Raw genomic sequence first — 19815 nt, forward strand, 5'->3', positions numbered from 1 at the left:
GTCAAATAACGCAAAGAATACACAACGTGTGTTTCGCCTTTATTTGGGCTCATCAGGTGTACAAACGAACATCAGCATCAGAGACGAAGTCGCTTTACGCTGCACCACACCGTATAGTTCGTTTATTTGACAGCCTGTAGATCAGAGTAATTTTATTCATTGTATTTGTAGTCTGAGTCCCGACCTGATGTGGTGGTCCTGCCATTCGGCAAACATCCACCATGGGGGCCCTCTTTCAGTTGAGAGAAGCAGATCATGGAATGTTGCATAGTTTACTGTGTTGTGTTGTTGAATGGCAGACCAACCAGATGCGTCACCTAGTAGGTAACCACCCATACAATCAGGTTGGGACTCAGACTACGAATACAATGAATATGTATACAGTATATACATACATACATACATATTTTTTATATATATATATATATAATACACACACGCACACAGTCATATGAAAAAGTTTGGGAACCCCACTTAATTCTTTGGATTTTTGTTTATCATTGGCTGAGCTTTCAAAGTAGCAACTTCCTTTTAATATATGACATGCCTTATGGAAACAGTAGTATTTTAGCAGTGACATTAAGTTTATTAGATTAACAGAAAATATGCAATATGCATCATAACAAAATTAGACAGGTGCATAAATTATATAGATATTACATCAATACTTAGCTGAGCCTCCTTTTGTAAATACAACAGCCTCTAGACTCCTCCTATAGCCTTTGATGAGTGTCTGGATTCTGGATGGAGGTATTTTTGACAATTCTTCCATACAAAATCTCTTCAGTTCAGTTAAATTTAATGGCTGCCGAGCATGAAACTTCTTCAAATCATCCCATAGATTTTCGATGATATTCAAGTCAGGGGACTGTGACGGCCAGTCCAGAACATTGTACTTCTCCCACTGCATGAATGCCTTTGTAGATTTCAAACTGTGTTTTGGGTCATTGTCTTGTTGGAATATCCAACCTCTGCGTAACTTCAACTTTGTGACTGATGCTTGAACATTATCCTGAAGAATTTGTTAATATTGAGTTGAATTCATCCGACCCTCAACTTTAACAAAGGCCCCAGTCCCTGAACTAGCCACACAGCCACAGAACCTCCACCAAATTTGACCGTAGGTAGCAGGTGTTTTTTCTTGGAATGCATTGTTCTTCTTCTGCTATGCAAAGCACTTTTTTGTTATGACCAAATAACTCCATTTTTGTCTCAAGGGTCCAAAGCACTTTGTTCCAAAATTAATCTGGCTTGTCTAAATGAGCATTTGCATACAACAAGCGACTCTGTTTGTGGCGTGAGTGCAGAAAGGGCTTCTTTCTCATCACCCTGCCATACAGATGTTCTTTGTGCAAATTGCACTGAATTGTAGAACAATGTACAGATACAGTGATCCCTCCTCGATCGTGGGGGTTGCGTTCCAGAACCCCCCGCAAAAGGTGAAAATTCGCGAAGCAAAACCATACTTTTATATTGTCACACTTGGGTCACAGATTTGCACAGAAACACAGGAGGTTGTAGAGACAGGGACTTTAAAACACTGCAAACAAACATTTGTCTCTTTAAACTGTGCTCCATGATAAGACAGAGAGGACAGTTCCGTCTCACAATTAAAAGAATGCAAACATATCTTCCTCTTTAAAGGAGTGCACGTCAGGAGCAGAGAGTGTCAGAGAGAGAAAAGCAAACAATCAAAAATCAATAGGTGCTTTTAAGTATGCGAAGCACTGCCCGACAAAGCAGTTGCAAGGAAGGGAGCAATGTGAAGGTAGTCTTTCAGCATTTTGTAGAGGAGCGTCCGTATCCTCTAGGCCAGTGTGCGAACAGCCCCTCTGCTTACACCCCCTCCGTCAGGAGCAGAGAATGTCAGAGAGAGTGAGAGAGAGTGAGAGAGACAGAGAAAAGCAAACAATCAAAAATCAATACGTGCTGTTAGAGCTTTTAAGTATGCGAAGCACCGCACAGGAAGCATATTGTATATCATTGATGAGTTTTATTTAATACATAATATGTGCTCTGATTGGGTAGCTTCTCAGCCATCTGCCAATAGCGTCCCTTGTATGAAATCAACTGGGCAAACCAACTGAGGAAGCATGTACAGTACCATAAATTAAAAGACCCATTGTCCGCAAAAATCCGCAAACGTGATATAGATTTAGATATGCTTACATATATAATCCGCGATGGAGTAAAGCCGCGAAAGTCGAAGCACGATATAGTAAGAGATTACTGTATACCATCTGCAGCAAGATGTTCTTGCAGGTCTTTGGAGGTGATCTTTGGGTTGTCTATAAACATTCTCACAATCCTGCGCATATGCCGCTCCTATATTTTTCTTGGCCTGCCAGACCTGCGTTTAACAGAAACTGTTCCTGTGGCCTTCCATTTCCTGATTACATTCCTTACAGTTGAAACTGACAGCTTAAACCTCTGAGATAGCTTTTTGTAGCCTTCCCCTAAACCATGATACTGAACAATCTTTGTTTTCAGATCTTTTAAGAGTTGCTTTGAGGGTCCCCTGCTGTCACTCTTCAGAGGAGAGTCAAAGGGAAGCACAACTTGCAATTGACCACCTTAAATACCTTTTCTCATGATTGGACACACCTGTCTATGAAGTTCAAGTCTTAACGAGCTAATCCAACCAATTTGGTGTTGCAAGTAATCAATATTGAGCAGTTACATGCATTCAAATCGGCAAAATTACAAGGGGACCCACATTTTTGCACAGCCAGTTTTTTACATTTGATTTAATTTCATACAACTAAATACTTCATCACTAAAAATCTTTGTTCAGAAAACACCCCACTACTCACCTGTTCCCAGGAAATGAAAGGCATACCACTGTTATCTTTTTTGTTGAAAGTAGAGTTAATTGTTATGCAGGCTGAGAGGGAGTCCCAAACTTTTTCATATGAATATACATGAAATATATAGATGGAGTGGTGACACTGTGGCTAAATATCTGTACTAGTATTGGGAAGGTTGATTGTTCAAATCCCATTACTACCAGAAGGTATCCTACTCTGTTTGGTCCTTAAGCAAGGTCCTCCTCCATTGTCATTCTGTTCAAATTGTTAATTACTGGCATTCTGGAACATTCCACCTTAATCAAAGTTAAATATACTGCCAAAGGTGAACTTGATCACTAAGACGTGCTCTGAATTTATAAACCTTTGAATTGCTCCTCAGCTGACAAGTTAAATAGCTGAAATTAGTGTTTCCCCACCACTGACTCTAGCATTGCTTTGCCTACCATTCCTTCTGAAATATCAGTAACTAAGCGGTCTTCATCACTGAGCCCTCCTGCCAATTGTTCCCCAGCAATGTTCCTGTTTCAGAACTGAAGTCTTTTCTTTGAGTGATTTCTGCCTAGTATTTTATACATGAGCAAGCAAGTTTAATTAATCCAGTGACCACAGCTGTGAAATAGCACCTTTGTGAATATAATTTGAATCTCTTATTTGCTCAGACATTTGCCTTATATGTTTATACTGTATGTATTTGAAATCGTAACTGCTTCAGCTTATGTGGTACTAAAACATCTAGGTGAAAGAATAGTTAAAAGTCTGCATTTAGGAAAAAAACCAAACAATCTTTATTAAGCATGTTTGAGGGAGTGGGCATTGTGTAGGGTGATTTTTTTATTTTTATTTATTTATTTATTTTTTTTACTTATTAATATATGCTCCATTGGATATGGTTTTTATAGTTGTCTGTTTTTCTAATAAATTTGATAAAAAAAAACAAACCTCAATATACAGTATATAAAATGTATGTATGCTATTGATATTTTTTTCTCAGAATTTTAATGAATAGTTAAATAACCATTGTTAAAGTTTTTTTCCAACATGAGGGAAACATATACTGTACATAGTTATATCATCTGCCTCCTTAGTTCCATACTTGTATTTGTTGCTGTTTGGGCCAAGCAAACCTGATCAGGATGTTAAGGGTGTAGAAAATGATTTTGAACACAGTGATACATCACAATGCTCCTATTTTATACTGCTGTTTCTGCTTTCTGTCAAGCCTAAACCTTTAAAAATGCATATTATTAGTTATATTTAAGTAACTATATCCAGGTCAAAGTCTTTCCTGGAGTTGTGTGTTGTAATCCCATTTCAGACAACCCCTTTTATTTAAGAGGTATTTTGCTGGAGTATCTAGGTACTGAACTTCAAGGTTGGTAGTTTAGTTGCAATTCCCTATCCTTTCTGTGAGTATATCAAAATGTAAAAAAGTGAATGAAAACAATTACAATGTGTACTGATTATCTTAAGTTGTTTTGTGTAAAGGGATTTGCCAAATATGTAATAACAATATAATTAATACCTCTTTTAAGTAATTTTAGCAGCTCCTTACGTTGTGTTTTACATTTGCCTTGCAGTTAGATGAAGAAAAAGCTCAGATTGAAGAGATGCTTCAAACATGTGAGCTAATTTATGAGCAGACCACAGATTATGCAAAAAAAGAAGAAATAAGCCGAAATCTTTTACAGCTTCAAAATAAATATAGCATGCTGAGGGTAAGATGGTGTTTGAAAAATATTTATTTGGTTCTTAGACGCTACAAGGCAATAAAAAGGAACATTTGTATTTTCCATCATTATTGCTGGGAGGCAGTATTTTACAAATGATCAGACTCTTTTTTTGAGGTGTAACATACCGTTATATTTTGAGTCATTGACCTCATTTAATTGAATACAACCTTGAACTTGAAAAATCTTCCTGGTTTTGGATTAATTAATCAACATAAGATGTTTTTTGCTACCTCATTTTGTAGTTTGTACATGCTAAAAAAATGACATGATTTGGTAGAGTCTCCATTGTTGCACATGCTCCTTTATCAACTATGCATATTTTTGAATTAATGGAACCACTATCCTTATTTTCGGTTTTATGTAGTTTTTGCTTTTGTTGTTTAGTCTTCCACTTCTGATGCACAACAGATCTTTTTCCTAGGACACTTTAAATCAGATTGTATACTGTATAATATGCAGTTCTATAGATTATAATCAGTAGGTAATTAAGTATTTGAATGCTGTGTAATCTATTTTTATTCCCATAGTTCAGTTGCTTATGTTCTTTATTTTAGATTAAATACACGTTAATAATCCCAAATGGAAATTCATAAGCATGCAACAGTAAAAACATAAAAACAAGAGTACAGACTCATAGGACAAATAAGTAAAAAAATAAAAGGTGTGTGTGTATATATATATATATATATATATATATATTCATGGCATTTGTAGTCTGAATCACAATCTGATTGTATGGGTGGTTACCTACCAGGTAACGCTTGTGGTTAGTCTGTGAGCCTGCAAACATCCATCACGGTGCCCTCTTTCAGTTGCAAGAAGCAGATAATAGAATGATTGAATAGTTTTACTGTCAAATACTCCAGAATTAGGGAGAAACACGTGTTGCGTACTCTTTGCATTGTTTGACAGTAAAACTATTCAACCATATATATATATTTCTATATATATAGTTCACATATTTCGAAATGGCATTTTGAAATCAACTGAACGGGTGCCTCAGGAAGAGGCATTGAAATAACTCATGGCAGTGGGTAGAAAAGACCTTCTTATCACACTGTGGTGGAATGAGCCTGTGGTTAAAGTGCTCTAAGAGAGCACCTCCTGGAGGGGATTTTTCATGATGGCATCAAATATTGCCACCACTCTTTGAAAAGACTACTGCAAAAACTGTGTGCCTAATGTACAGTAAAAAATGTTCAGACACAAAAATGAAATGTGAAGGATTTATTTGAAGCTTTGCACTGTATAATGCTGAAATTGAGAAAAGCTCATCTCTGTTAGGCCACATCATTGAGTCTACACTGCAACTTATGTCTTCCCTTCTGAGACACAGAATGTAATGAACCCTGCCTTGACAAGCGTCAGGTGTGATGTCTTCACATCCAGCATCCATTACTTCCAGTAGGGAAATCTGATTATGAGGCTGCCGATAATACACCTTCCACCTCTAAGCAGGAAAGAATGCCTTAGTTGGGTTGAGGAATGGTGAATATGATGGCAGGAACAATTATAATTTGTTTGTGGGTTTCAAAACATTCCCTCACATGGTTGGAGTGTTGAAAACTTGCATTGTCCCAAATTATCACATGAAGTGGCATGTTGGCTCTCACAATCAACCTTTCATTTTCCAAAATTTAAGAACTCATGAAATTGCCCTGTGTTGCAGGGCCCAATGGTTCCAACATGGTATATTACCCCATGTTCAGCAATAGCAGTACACATTGTGGCCCTCTGACCTGTGATATTCCTGCCACATATCCTTACTTTATTCAAGTCCGATCCTGCCTCATCCACATACACAAAGTTTTGTGGCTTTTCGTTGGCCTCCAACTCGGGTATTCTCTTTACAATTCAAAAAGAGTGTTCACATTGAAAACATTTGAAAGAGTGTAGCTTAGAAAACAGAGAACATATTTCTATTTCTTTGCCTATACTTACGGGCTTCTAAGTTCTTTTACTCTCTCACTGTTCCTTGCAAATGGAACTTTGTACATCTACAGTGGTGTGAAAAACTATTTGCCCCCTTCCTGATTTCTTATTCTTTTGCATGTTTGTCACACAAAATGTTTCTGATCATCAAACACATTTAACCATTAGTCAACTATAACACAAGTAAACACAAAATGCAGTTTTTAAATGATGGTTTTATTATTTAGGGAGAAAAAAAATCCAAACCTACATGGCCCTGTGTAAAAAAGTAATTGCCCCCTGAAACTAATAACTGGTTGGGCCACCCTTAGCAGCAATAACTGCAATCAAGCATTTGCGATAACTTGCAATGAGTCTTTTACAGCGCTCTGGAGGAATTTTGGCCCACTCATCTTTGCAGAATTGTTGTAATTCAGCTTTATTTGAGGGTTTTCTGGCATGAACCGCCTTTTTAAGGTCATGCCATAGCATCTCAATTGGATTCAGGTCAGGACTTTGACTAGGCCACTCCAAAGTCTTCATTTTGTTTTTCTTCAGCCATTCAGAGGTGGATTTGCTGGTGTGTTTTGGGTCATTGTCCTGTTGCAGCACCCAAGATCGCTTCAGCTTGAGTTGACGAACAGATGGCCTGACATTCTCCTTCAGGATTTTTTGGTAGACAATAGAATTCATGGTTCCATCTATCACAGCAAGCCTTCCAGGTCTTGAAGCAGCAAAACAACCCCAGACCATCACACTACCACTACCATATTTTACTGTTGGTATGATATTCTTTTTCTGAAATGCTGTGTTCGTTTTACGCCAGATGTAACGGGACATTTGCTTTCCAAAAAGTTCAACTTTTGTCTCATCAGTCCACAAGGTATTTTCCCAAATGTCTTGGCAATCATTGAGATGTTTCTTAGCAAAATTGAGACGAGCCCTAATGTTCTTTTTGCTTAACAATGGTTTGCATCTTGGAAATCTGCCATGCAGGCCGTTTTTGCCCAGTCTCTTTCTTATGGTGAAGTCGTGAACACTGACCTTAATTGAGGCAAGTGAGGCCTGCAGTTCTTTAGACGTTGTCCTGGGGTATTTTGTGACCTCTCGGATGAGTCGTCTCTGCGCTCTTGGGGTAATTTTGGTCGGCCAGCCACTCCTGGGAAGGTTCACCACTGTTCCATGTTTTTGCCATTTGTGGATAATGGCTCTCACTGTGGTTCGCTGGAGTCCCAAAGCTTTAGAAATGGCTTTATAACCTTTACCAGACTGATAGATCTCAATTACTTCTGTTCTCATTTGTTCCTGAATTTCTTTGGATCTTGGCATGATGTCTAGCTTTTGAGGTGCTTTTGGTCTACTTCTCTGTGTCAGGCAGCTCCTATTTAAGTGATTTATTGATTGAAACAGGTGTGGCAGTAATAAGGCCTGGGGGTGGCTACGGAAATTGAACTCAGGTGTGATACACCACAGTTAGGTTATTTTTTAACAAGGGGGCAATTACTTTTTCACACAGGGCCATGTAGGTTTGGATTTTTTTTCTCCCTAAATAATAAAAACCATCATTTAAAAACTATATTTTGTGTTTACTTGTGTTATATTTGACTAATGGTTAAATGTGTTTGATGATCAGAAACATTTTGTGTGACAAACATGCAAAAGAATAAGAAATCAGGAAGGGGGCAAATAGTTTTTCACACCACTGTATTTTGTACAAACAGCATGTCTTTTCACCACCATGTCTAAAGTGAAGAGACTCACAGAGGCAATGTTTTGAAAAATTCCATAGTCCTCCACAGCAACTCACTATTTAGCCTAATGGCATTTATTTCTCTCGCCATGTCCACAGTTCACTGCTGTTCATGTGTCTAAGTGGCCCTCTCCCACCAGTATGATTAAGTGGTGTTCTGACAGTATGTCATCAGTTTATCAATTATTGTACAGATAACTACTATTTACAGTAAACTGCAGAATTGTGATGTTGCATATGGTAGTGAAATACTGTAACACTGGGATCAGATACCAAATCTCATTCCTGAAAATCCATATTATAGACTGTGCCGCCTGAGACTGCACTCGTTGCCCAGCTTCAGCCAAACTTAGGCCATGGTTGGCAACATGATCGACAATTGTTGCTCTTATGGAACCTATTCACTCCTCTCCCTTTACCCCTGCTTCTGACTCTTACTTGTCCTCCGTGTGCTTCTCTCTCCCTTGTCATACCACACATTCAGATAGCATGTCCTCTCTCAAAGCCTGGTTCTTGTACCTGCATGACACCTTATTCCTGCACTAATCACTGGGAGAAACATGAGCATCATACATGCTTGTGTATAATTACTGCAGTGCCATGACATACACGTGCAATACAAGATTGAGAGTGTGTTGCTATTTGCTTTCATACAAATTTGAAAACTGTTTAAAGTGACTTGATTGAAAACACGAATGCAATGCTGGACAGTATTAAGGTGATTGGGATATCTGTATATCTGACTGCCAAAAGTACGAACTGTTTTGTTGAGTTGTCAGAGTCAGATGAGAAATACATCAACACAATGACAAAACGTCTTTAGTAGCCAAGTATTTGTAGAAACAATAGCAGTGTGTACACAAAAAATGAGAAATGTTATTGTGGTGGGGAAATAAGTTACTAATTTGAAACCTGCATTAAGAGTAAGGAGAAACGACATTCCTGATGAGAGAACTGCATTGAAACGATTGGGAAAAAACACAATATCTGTGTGTAACTTTCAGGAATGAAACAATCATGTTAAAAAGCTGTGATCCATCAATCCTTCTGTCTCCACAGACAGACCCAAACATTATGGGAATGCTTCTACTAGTTTTGAATATCTTTTCTGTAGTACAAGTATGAAAGTAAACAGTTAAAATGTGCGGCAAACGTAAATTGATTTAGTGATCAGAAGTGCATTTAAGCTTAATTTTTGTATTCATTTTAGGAGTTCAAGTTATTACAAAAGAAGAAACCATATGAATTACATCCTACATTTTCAACACAAATCAAAAAAGAAAATGATGCGTCTTTAAAATGGATGAATGAAAATGAGACCAGAGTTACAACACAGCAAGTAACTGAAGAGGATCATAAGTTAGAGGTATTGTATCAAAGGTTGCCTCTGAAGCTTGCATATTGTAATTGGTTCAGGTGTCATTTTGCTTTGCTTCTCATTGCATCCATAATAGCTAATGTGGTACAATACCCTATTACTACAGTAATTCTTGAAAGTGTGGTTAGTGCTAAATACAAAAGATTCAGAATGACACAATGTGAAGAAAGGTTCCAAATGAGGGCAATAGGCTTAAGATTGAAGTTATTTTATTTTTAAATGTTAACACATTTCTGGTTAAGATGATTTTGTAAAAAATTATTTATAAATGCTTGTGTTTTTTTGAGGATAGACATGAACTCCTCTAGAATATCAATATGTAATGCATTTAATTTTTTTATGAGATTGCTTAGTTTAATTTACTGAATTAAAGTACACAGTTTTTTCTTTAATTTTTTTGTATTTTTTTATTTTCATAATCTGCTGCATCTAGTTCTAGGACAAGAGACATTGATTGATTGATTTTATATATATATATATATATATATATATAACTACAGTCTGTTTGTGTGTTTAAAACAAGCTGTTTCAGGAATCCAACATGCCACGTATGCAGCACAGCTCATCCCATGTATGTATGAGGTTTCTAAAGGGTTGCCTCCTGAATTGGCTTACGCATGAAGGATTGACATGAAAAATAAAAAAAACATACAGCATAAAAGAACCCTTGCACACAAAAGTTTGGTTAGTCACTTCAGTGAATGGAGTTAACTTTTAGCTTGAGTTTCTAAGATGGTTGCTTTCTTTTCCAAATTGCTGATACCACCTCAGTAGTATCAGATATCACATTGCACCAATTCATGGTACTCAAAACAAAACCTCAGACTAACTCTGGTTTGATACATTTGGACAGTATGTTCACATCTGTCTGTGTATTTTAGTGCCTGTCCTATCTAATTCTCTAGTGTGAAGTCTTCTCCTCACTCTTGCAGTACATAATACTAACTTCCTAAAAAACCTTTGGATAAGTTCACTGTTTGCTGTTGTAATTAACTGAAAGTAACGTCTCCTTAAAAGAACAAAACAATATTAACAACTATTCAGTTAATAGCCATTGCTACTGCTGGCTTCTAGGCTGTTGATTGATTAAAAAAATTACAGACTAATTACTAAAAATGAGAAAAATTTCCTGTGCTAAAATTTGATTTTTATTTACGTAGATGTTATTTTAAACATTCTAAGTTTTAATTATGAAAATTATTTTCTTACATTTTTCTATATATTTGCTCTATTTAGCTATTAAAATTGAATTGTTCTGTTTTAATTGATTTTTTTTTTCTTTGTGTTGATGTCCTTTTACAGCATTTACCTGAGAGGTATATACCTGATTTTGAACTTTCCTTGTATCCATCTGACTACCTCCTTGAAATAAACAAAGTCTTGCTGGCAATGGCAGATGTTGAGTTGATGATTAATTTGCCAGAGCTTACCAGTAGGATATATGAAAATTTTTCAAGCCAGGAGGATACATTGAAGGTAAATAAATTTTATATTGATGTGTATGTATATATATAATATATATATACTAGCAAAATACCCGCGCTTCGCAGCAGAGAAGTAGTATGTTAAAGAAGTAAAGAAAAGGAAATATTTTGAAAATAACAACATGATTGTCAATGTAATTGTTTTGTCACTGTTATGACTGTTGCTGTCACACACACACACACACACACACACATATATATATAATGGCAAAATACCCGTGCTTTGCACGGAGAAGTTGTGTGTTAAAGAAGTTATGAAAAAAAGGAAACATTTTAAAAATAACGTAACATGATTGTCAAAGTAATTGTTTTGTGTATTTGGCGGCAGCGCCACGAAGTTGATTTTGTCTAGCTGCATCAGAAAATATACCACGACGCCTGACGCCTCCTTTTTAGTGTTTTTCACAGCTTGATTGCTGCTGTCATAATCATTTTGAGTCTATATATATATATACACACACACACATACATATCTTCATATATATACACATATATACATATCTATATACATATCTACATATACACATATATATTTATATATATATATATATATATACATACACACACACACACAAATTTTTATATATATATAGTGTGTGTGTGTGTGTGTATATATATATATATATATATATATATATATATATATATATATATATATATATATATATATATATATATATATATATATATATATATATATATATATATATATATATATATATATATATATATATATATATATATATATATATATAAAATATATATATATATATATATATATATATATATATATATATATATATATATATATATATATATATATATATATATATATATATATATATATATATATATATATATATATATATATATATATATATATATATATATATATATATATATATATATATATATATATATATATAAAATATATATATATATATATATATATATATATAAATAATGTAGATAGGTGTGTGTGTGCATTAAGTGGCCGGGATGGCACTGTCGGTCCTCCACTTCTGTGCGTGTCTTCATAATCCGGCCTGATGACCTCATAATCGTATACGTGTAAAACAGTGCGAAGTGCCTTAATATTAGTTTGCTGCGGTCTAGAAATGGGACCCCGTGTTCAGTTGTCTGGGCTAAAGCTCATGGGAAGGAGGAAAAAAATTAAAAGTGTTTACTTTCACTTAAGGCAGAAGCGCTGTCAGCGTCTTAAAGGCCGGCACAGCTACGCATGTGCGCGTGTGCCGGCTGCCCGACTTTTGTAGTATTTTTGCAGTGCAGGAAATGGCACTTTTTGCAGACATGTAATGTGATCAAAAGTCTCCGCACTCTTTAGAGGTCTTGCTTTCTCTGCGTACTGCGTTCATAGTTCACATGAGCCGCTTGGAGTACATGCATCGAAGCTTCTGAGCTGTGCCTGTGCTATCTCGTGCAATCTCACGATGTCCACGGCTTTATTTAATGTTAGCTAAGACCCGGCACTTAAAAGTTTCTCGCTACAGCAATTTTAACTCCGTTACAAAGTGATCCAAAGTCTCGTTTATACCTCGTGTCTTCTCATTAAATTTGTATCTCACGAATAAAGTATTCGGCGTTTTTCTTCAGCGCTCTTTGGGAGCTCTTCCTTCTTTTCTACGTACTGCGGTCACAGTCAGTTCACGTGATTACGTGGGAGGCGCGATGCGACACCCAACTCCGCCCCCCACGGCCATTGAGCTGAAGTCCATTACAGTATATGGAGAAAAATAGGTTCCAGTTATGACCATTATTACCATTACGAATTTCGAAATGAAACCTGCCCAACTTTTGTAAGTAAGCTGTAAGGAATGAGCCTTCCAAATTTCAGCCTTCTACCTACACGGGAAGTTGGAGAATTTAGTGATGAGTGAGTCAGTCAGTCAGTGAGTGAGTCAGTTAGGGCTGTAGATGTGTATATGTATATATACCTATATGTAAATATGTATATGTATATATGTTTATATATATGTGTGTGTGTGTGTATATGTATATATGTATATGTATATATGTGTGTGTGTGTGTGTATATGTATATATATGTGTGTGTGTGTGTGTGTGTATATGTGTATATGTATATATATATGACAGCAACACTCATAAAAGTGACAAAACAATTACATTGACAATCATGTTACGTTATTTTAAAATGTTTCCTTTTCTTTTTCATAACTTCTTTAACACACTACTTCTCTGCTGCGAAGCGTGGGTATTTTGCTAGTAAATAATAAAATGCAGATTTGACACAAAATAAAACATTAATTAAGCACAGAGGATGAAATCGTACAAACTGCTCACTGAACCTATTAGAGCATGCTAAACTGTTTCAGGTTCTTTGAGAACAATAGTAACAAAGGGTTTGAAGCTATTATAAGGCAAAAATGATGAGTGATTGGCTTGGAGTTTGGAGATTATTATCATCATCACTGGTTTAACACCATTTTCTGAATTATTCGGGTTATCTGACTTCCCCAAATTCTTTTCCCTCTAATTTCCGTAGTCCTGAGCCTCCTTTTCATAATATCTGAAGACAAGCATGTCTTCTTCAGCCTCCTTCTAAATCTCGTAACCTTGAACTCCATCTTGTGTACCTCTTAATCTTTTCATCCTCTGATTTTGCTTCCCATGTCCAAATGTCCACCTTAGCCTGTTTCAGATCAGGATAACACCTGTCACCTCCACACCAAGTCGTTCCTGATATGTTAAAATTTGATAATTCTCATCTTTGTTCTTGAGATCTTTGCTTCATGTTTGCTTCATCTTCCGCATGCTGCTTTTCCTCACAAAAACTTTCCCTCTGGAGAGCAAGAATAACAAAGTGTTTTCAAAGCTGCTCCTATTGTAAAACAACAGTGGAGTATTAAGTGTATTTTGTGACCAGACAAAAATCATATAAACTAGTGATTTGGATGTGTAGAACATGAATTATTGTTTTTGTAATAGTATTTTAATATACAGGGAAACAGAGAGATATAATGTTATGTACCCAGATATCAGAATGGAAAAGAGAGTAGAAGGACTATTTTCACAGGAAAATTACATGGTAGGAGTATGAGGAGAAGTAAGGCCAAAAATAAAGTGATAAGTAACTGAATCTTGGATTGGCACACACAAGATGTAAATTGATAGTGGAGCTGCAAATAAAAGAACAGGCAAGAAAAAGATAACCGGTAAATCTTACATCTTAAATCTTAATCTTGACATCTTAAATCTTACTAGAATGTCTTAGGACCATGTTCTTCAAAAAATGTTCTCCAGCATATTAATACCACATCGAGACCAGACATGGTTAGAACATGTTTGCCTTCCCATCAACAACTCACTACTTGGTATCAACTCACTACATGGTATCAAAATATACAGGGAAAACTATGCTGAAGACACAACCTGGCCAAAAAAAGCCAGCAGATTTTAATTTGATATGTGAAAAATGAATTATAGGTAAATTATACATATAAGCAGAGTTTGGCAGAGAAACAGAAGAGATAAACCAAATGATAGGACAGACAGCAAAATCCCAGTAATAGAAATGCAGGTTGGGTAGACAAATTCCATCTTGGTCTCTAGGAAGAATGATAATGGATTGCTTTTGTTTGAGCCTTTTTCCATTCTAATATTGGGGGATGATCAAGGTAGTAATTAAGTTTGTGGGTGGGCAAATATGAATACCTATTTATCTGAATTTTATAAATTTTAGAGGGGAGCATTGAAAATTGACACTGCTGGTTAAAAGAAAGAACAGTAGACTTAGACCAATTGATTTTATACCTTGATATTATTTCAAAAGTAGAAAAGATGTTCAAATTGCATGGTAGTTTTACAGAAGATTTTCCCAGAAAAAAGACTCATTTCTTCATAAAGACATATGATTCATTGGCAAACTTCTCCGGTCTGCCTTAGATGCTCAAATTGGATCTGGTTCCCTTATTGTTCTGAATTGGTTTTAGCAGTTTTAACAATTATATGATTTGTATTTTGAAATAATTTTGTGTGTATTGTGAAGGTTTTTAGGATGGTATTCTATATGTCTGTATATTAAATAACATTTTATACAGTCTTTTATTGTGTTGCAGAATATAAAAGACAACCTTGAGAAGCTGGGTGAACAGGTGGCTGTCATTCATGAGAAGCATCCTGATGTGATATTTGAAGCTTCCAAATCAGAGGTTGTGCAAATAGGTGATGCACTTGTTCAATTAAATTCAGAATGGGACAGAGTCAACCGAATGTACCATGACCGTAAAGGGTAAGTATTTTTTAACTTGAGCGTGTTTTAGACTTTCACAAATGAAAGGAACTGTACAAAGTTTACTAGCCTTTCAATGTTAATATTATATTTTGCTTTCTCAGTCTAGTTTTCTCTAATAATGTTTTTGTATAATGTTTCTATAAGAATAGTAAGCTGTATTTTGAGAAGTGCACATATCATTTATAGTAGGAATTAACACTGGGTGTGAAAAGTCTTTTTCATATGCAGTTTTTTAAAATAGTATATGCAAAATATTTAGTTTTTGATACTTTTTACTTTTTAACTGTTGTATCATAAATTTCTTGTGTGTAGTATTATGGGAAATATTTGTTTGTGTACTCAAGAAACTAAAGATAACATTACAATAGTGCTCATGCAGAGCAAGTTGTTGCATTTGTGCTTCTTCATGTCTTTCAGTATGAAAATGTGCTTTTATACGAATCAAGTTATATCTTGCAGAACATAACACATTAAGGAATAGATAAAAAATGTTTTGAATTCAGTGTCATTACCCCAAATCTCATTACATTGTTTGCTTAAAGAAGCATGTTTTTAACAATTTCACAATATGACTTATTTTAGCTCATTGTGTGAACAAAGTGATTGTAGTTGTGTTTTTCTTGAAATCAGATCCTTTGACAAATCAGTAGAGGAATGGCGGCAGTTTCATTGTGATTTAAATGACCTTACCCAGTGGGTTACAGAAGCAGAACAGATGCTGGCTAATGGATACACAAAAGATGGCCTCTTGGACATTAAACAGGCAAAGCTAAATCAGCAGGTTAGAATACACTGTACTCTTCATTTTGAATAATTTTGTCAAATTTTCTTTAAAAGACTATGCTAAAATATTTTGATGTTTTAAAGGCAAATACTGTACATCTTCATGTGATCACTCTGGTATTATTTTATAAGATGCGGCCAACAGGTGACAAATCATTTTTCCCTAATGCTATAAATGAATACAATTTGAATAAATCAAGCATTTTCTAAAACAAAAATGCATGCAAAAGATATGAATTTATGTTTTGCTCCATGACCTGTCATTTGTTAGGGTGAGATCAGAAGCAGGTAATTACTGACTAAGAGGAATATATAAAAGAAGGTATTGTGTTGTTTTTTTTTTCTTTTAACTTTTTTCATAACTAAAGCCTTTTTGATAAAGTTATTCTTAGTTTTTATACTTTTGGAAAAATAGCTTTAAACATTTAACAGGAAAAAATGTCGCCACTTTAAATTATTGTGCATAGATTTTTTATAACTGAGTGAAACATTTTGTGTCGAATTGTGTTTAGAGTCATGATTCACTATTGTAATCAAAGGGATAGGATTGCGGAGTGTCCTGCAATAGGTCGCCGTAGGCAGTTTAAGCAAACACCATTGCTTTCCTATGACCTGCGTTGGCATTTCTCCAAGGGGAACATATTGCTGTTGGCAGCAGTTCTTTAAGTGGAAGCAAATGACTGTTTCTGGGTCTCAACAACACAAATAAGACAAAATTTGGTCACAAAAAAGTTAAGAACAACTGGTATAAGCCAATATGTTTATAGATTTCTTTGCTAGAATTGCACATAATAAATAGTATAGTCACAATAATCACTTTTATAATTTAGTTTTGTCTGGTAGTATTTACCATTATCTTCTAATATTTAATAACCAGTAATAGCGCACTGCACGATAACTTGTAGTGAATACACTTGACTTGAGCATTCCTAGTTTTCATCCTCTTTCTCTGTACGTTTACCATTCATTTGCTCAGAGGTTCATGTGCTTGCTTCTTCCTGAGCAGCTCTTCTTTTCTAAATCCTAGCGTCCCGCTTCTTCTCTTCTTTTCGCTTTAAAACTGATCAAGTCAGTGTTTGTGTTGCAATTACATAGTACTGTACATTTTCTTTAATGTTTTATTTAAGCTGGCACTTAAGTCTTCAATCTGCCTCAAGAATGATTTAAGATATTAAGAGGGGGAAGTGATGGCGAAGGTGGTAGGGATGAGAATGTGCACTGCAGAGAGTTGATTCTACAATAAAATAAAAATAGAGGAATAACCTTGGAGGTCAATCATTACCCTGAAAGCGGATAGTAGATGTCACTAAGTATATGTGTACCAAATTTCAGGTCAATAGTTTAAATGGTTTACGAACTACAGATGATTTAAATTCCTGGACAGACAAACGGACAGCCAGAGTAGCTTATTATATATAAAGATGATTGATGTGTAGACTGTTATTATTTTGCCTTTGCAGGAGCTTGAGGATGGTTTGGCCAGTCACCAGTCTGTCTATTTGGCATTAAATCAAACTGGAGATGGCATCATTGGCAGGCTGTCCGCACCAGATAGTAACCTCCTGCAGGAAAAAATCAATGGTTTGAATAAGCGTTGGAAGACTGTTGCACAGGAAGTAAGCGACCATCAGTTAAGGTAAAAAAAAACAAAAAAACATTAACCTTTGCCTTTTTGGTTGTGTTTCTCTAATAATGCAATTAAATTGATTTGACTTTTTCATACTGGTTTATAAACTTTTAAAAAGTATAGGATAGTGATACTAAAGTAAAATCAGAAACACACACATTTTCTTATTTTTGCCACTCTATGATCTTGTTTTCTCATTGAAATAATTAATTTCATGCCATTAAAATAAACATTCCTGTAAACGTCATAAACAAATTTAATACATATTTGGTCAAATATAATATATATTGTCTGGCGTGAGTGAACTTCTAAACTCTAAACAAAGCAACCCCAGGCTCCCAGCGCTGTAACAATTTGCCGTAAAAGCGAATCCGAAAAGATTGCAGATATGCTATGAGCGCCTGCTGTTGATGGGTGATACAGGGAACAAGGAACATTATAAATGTGCGGGGCACAGTATTACTTGGCCACTAATCTTGGCATGACCCTGCCTGACTGCTGTGTTTGTGTATAGGAGAGTGGCAGATCCCGGTGCAAGAAATAACCGTGCTGTTCCTGTTTCAAGCTGATTAAAAGCTGGTGTCGCTAAAGTACTGAGACTCAGCTTTGTGTTTTGGGGTGCAAGACAGAGACTCACACGTTACAACACACACACATGTTCACAATGCTGTAGTAAACAGTATACGCTCGTATGGATGTTGACTATATGAGTGAGGCACGGCGACTGACGATTGTCCACAGTCCCACAGCGAGAGAGAGAGAGAAGAACCATCAGCTCAATTGTGATAACGTGGCGCTTGGCAGACAACGCATATACGTACTACTCGTATTGCAAGACCTCGCTCGTTTATCAAGTCAAAATTTATTAAAAATTTTAGTTCATCTTGTAAAACACTCGCAAATTCAAGTTACTTGCAATCCAAGGTTCCACTGTATGTGTATATGTGTATAAATATAAAACATAGAGTGTATTTCTCAGAAGGCACATATGGAGTGAGGCAACAATCTGACACCAATATGACTTACTAGCAGAATACCCGCGCTTCGCAGCGGAGAAGTAGTGTGTTAAAGAAGTTATGAAAAAGAAAAGCAAACATTTTAAATATAACGTTGATTGTTAATGTAATTGTTTTGTCATTGATATGAGTGTTGTTGTCATATCTATCTATTTATATATATATATATATATATATATATATATATATATATATATATAGCAAAATACCTGCGATTGGCAGCGGAGAGTAAAAAGAAAAGGAAACATTTTAATAATAACGTAACATGATTGACAATGTAATTGTTTTGTAATTGTCATGAGTGTTGCTGGCATATATATATATATATATATATATATATATATATATATATATATATATATATATATATATATATATATATACATATACACACATACATATATATACATATACATATATACACATACTGTATATATACACACACATATATATACATACTGTATATACAACATATACATATCTACATATATACTGTATATACACATATATATATACAATATCTACATATATATATATAGGGGGGGACTCGATTAAAAAATTAATCCAATTAATTAGAGGCTGTGTAAGAATTAATCTTGATTAATCGTATGTAATCGCTACGTAAATTTGCCCCAAATCGCAAATTTTTTTTTTTTAATTTAAAAGGTTTTAGTGGGCGACAGAATCAAATAATAGACATGGACATGAATATTGTAAACTGAAGCTGTTTTAATTTCTGAAAAAAGCTTTTAAACTGCATTTGAATTCAAAACAGAAACAAAAATATCATCCCTGGTTAAAATTGGGCAGACTTAAAAATAAAGTGGTAGTTTAAGTACTTTAAGTACATTTTCAGAATAGTATTGTCTTTAAATAATAATAACCAAAATTTCACCATAAAGTGCAGTTTTCTTCTTAAAAAATAAGTCAGAAACATAAAAGGTAATTTGACCAGCTTACTCTTTAAACTCTGAGTAACATTAGCCAAAATTATTTTGTACATTAGGCTAAAACAGTGTGATCATTGAACATTTTGTAATTAGATGTATTTAGA

General features: G+C 35.1%; 1 protein-coding gene across 3 annotated transcripts in view; it reads left to right on the top strand.

Moving 5' to 3' along the window:
* utrn (utrophin) overlaps positions 1–19815 on the top strand; it is a 513264-nt gene that overhangs the window by 194664 nt on the left and 298785 nt on the right. For all 3 annotated transcript variants that reach the window (XM_039747516.1, XM_039747517.1, XM_039747518.1), the window contains 6 exons: positions 4388–4525; positions 9412–9567; positions 10882–11055; positions 15160–15332; positions 15966–16116; positions 17579–17754. In XM_039747516.1, the coding sequence (XP_039603450.1) occupies positions 4388–4525; positions 9412–9567; positions 10882–11055; positions 15160–15332; positions 15966–16116; positions 17579–17754 (968 nt within the window). The remainder of the gene's footprint in view (positions 1–4387; positions 4526–9411; positions 9568–10881; positions 11056–15159; positions 15333–15965; positions 16117–17578; positions 17755–19815) is intronic.

The sequence above is a fragment of the Polypterus senegalus genome, chromosome 3 (assembly GCF_016835505.1).
Source record: "Polypterus senegalus isolate Bchr_013 chromosome 3, ASM1683550v1, whole genome shotgun sequence".
Classification (NCBI taxonomy): domain Eukaryota; kingdom Metazoa; phylum Chordata; class Cladistia; order Polypteriformes; family Polypteridae; genus Polypterus; species Polypterus senegalus.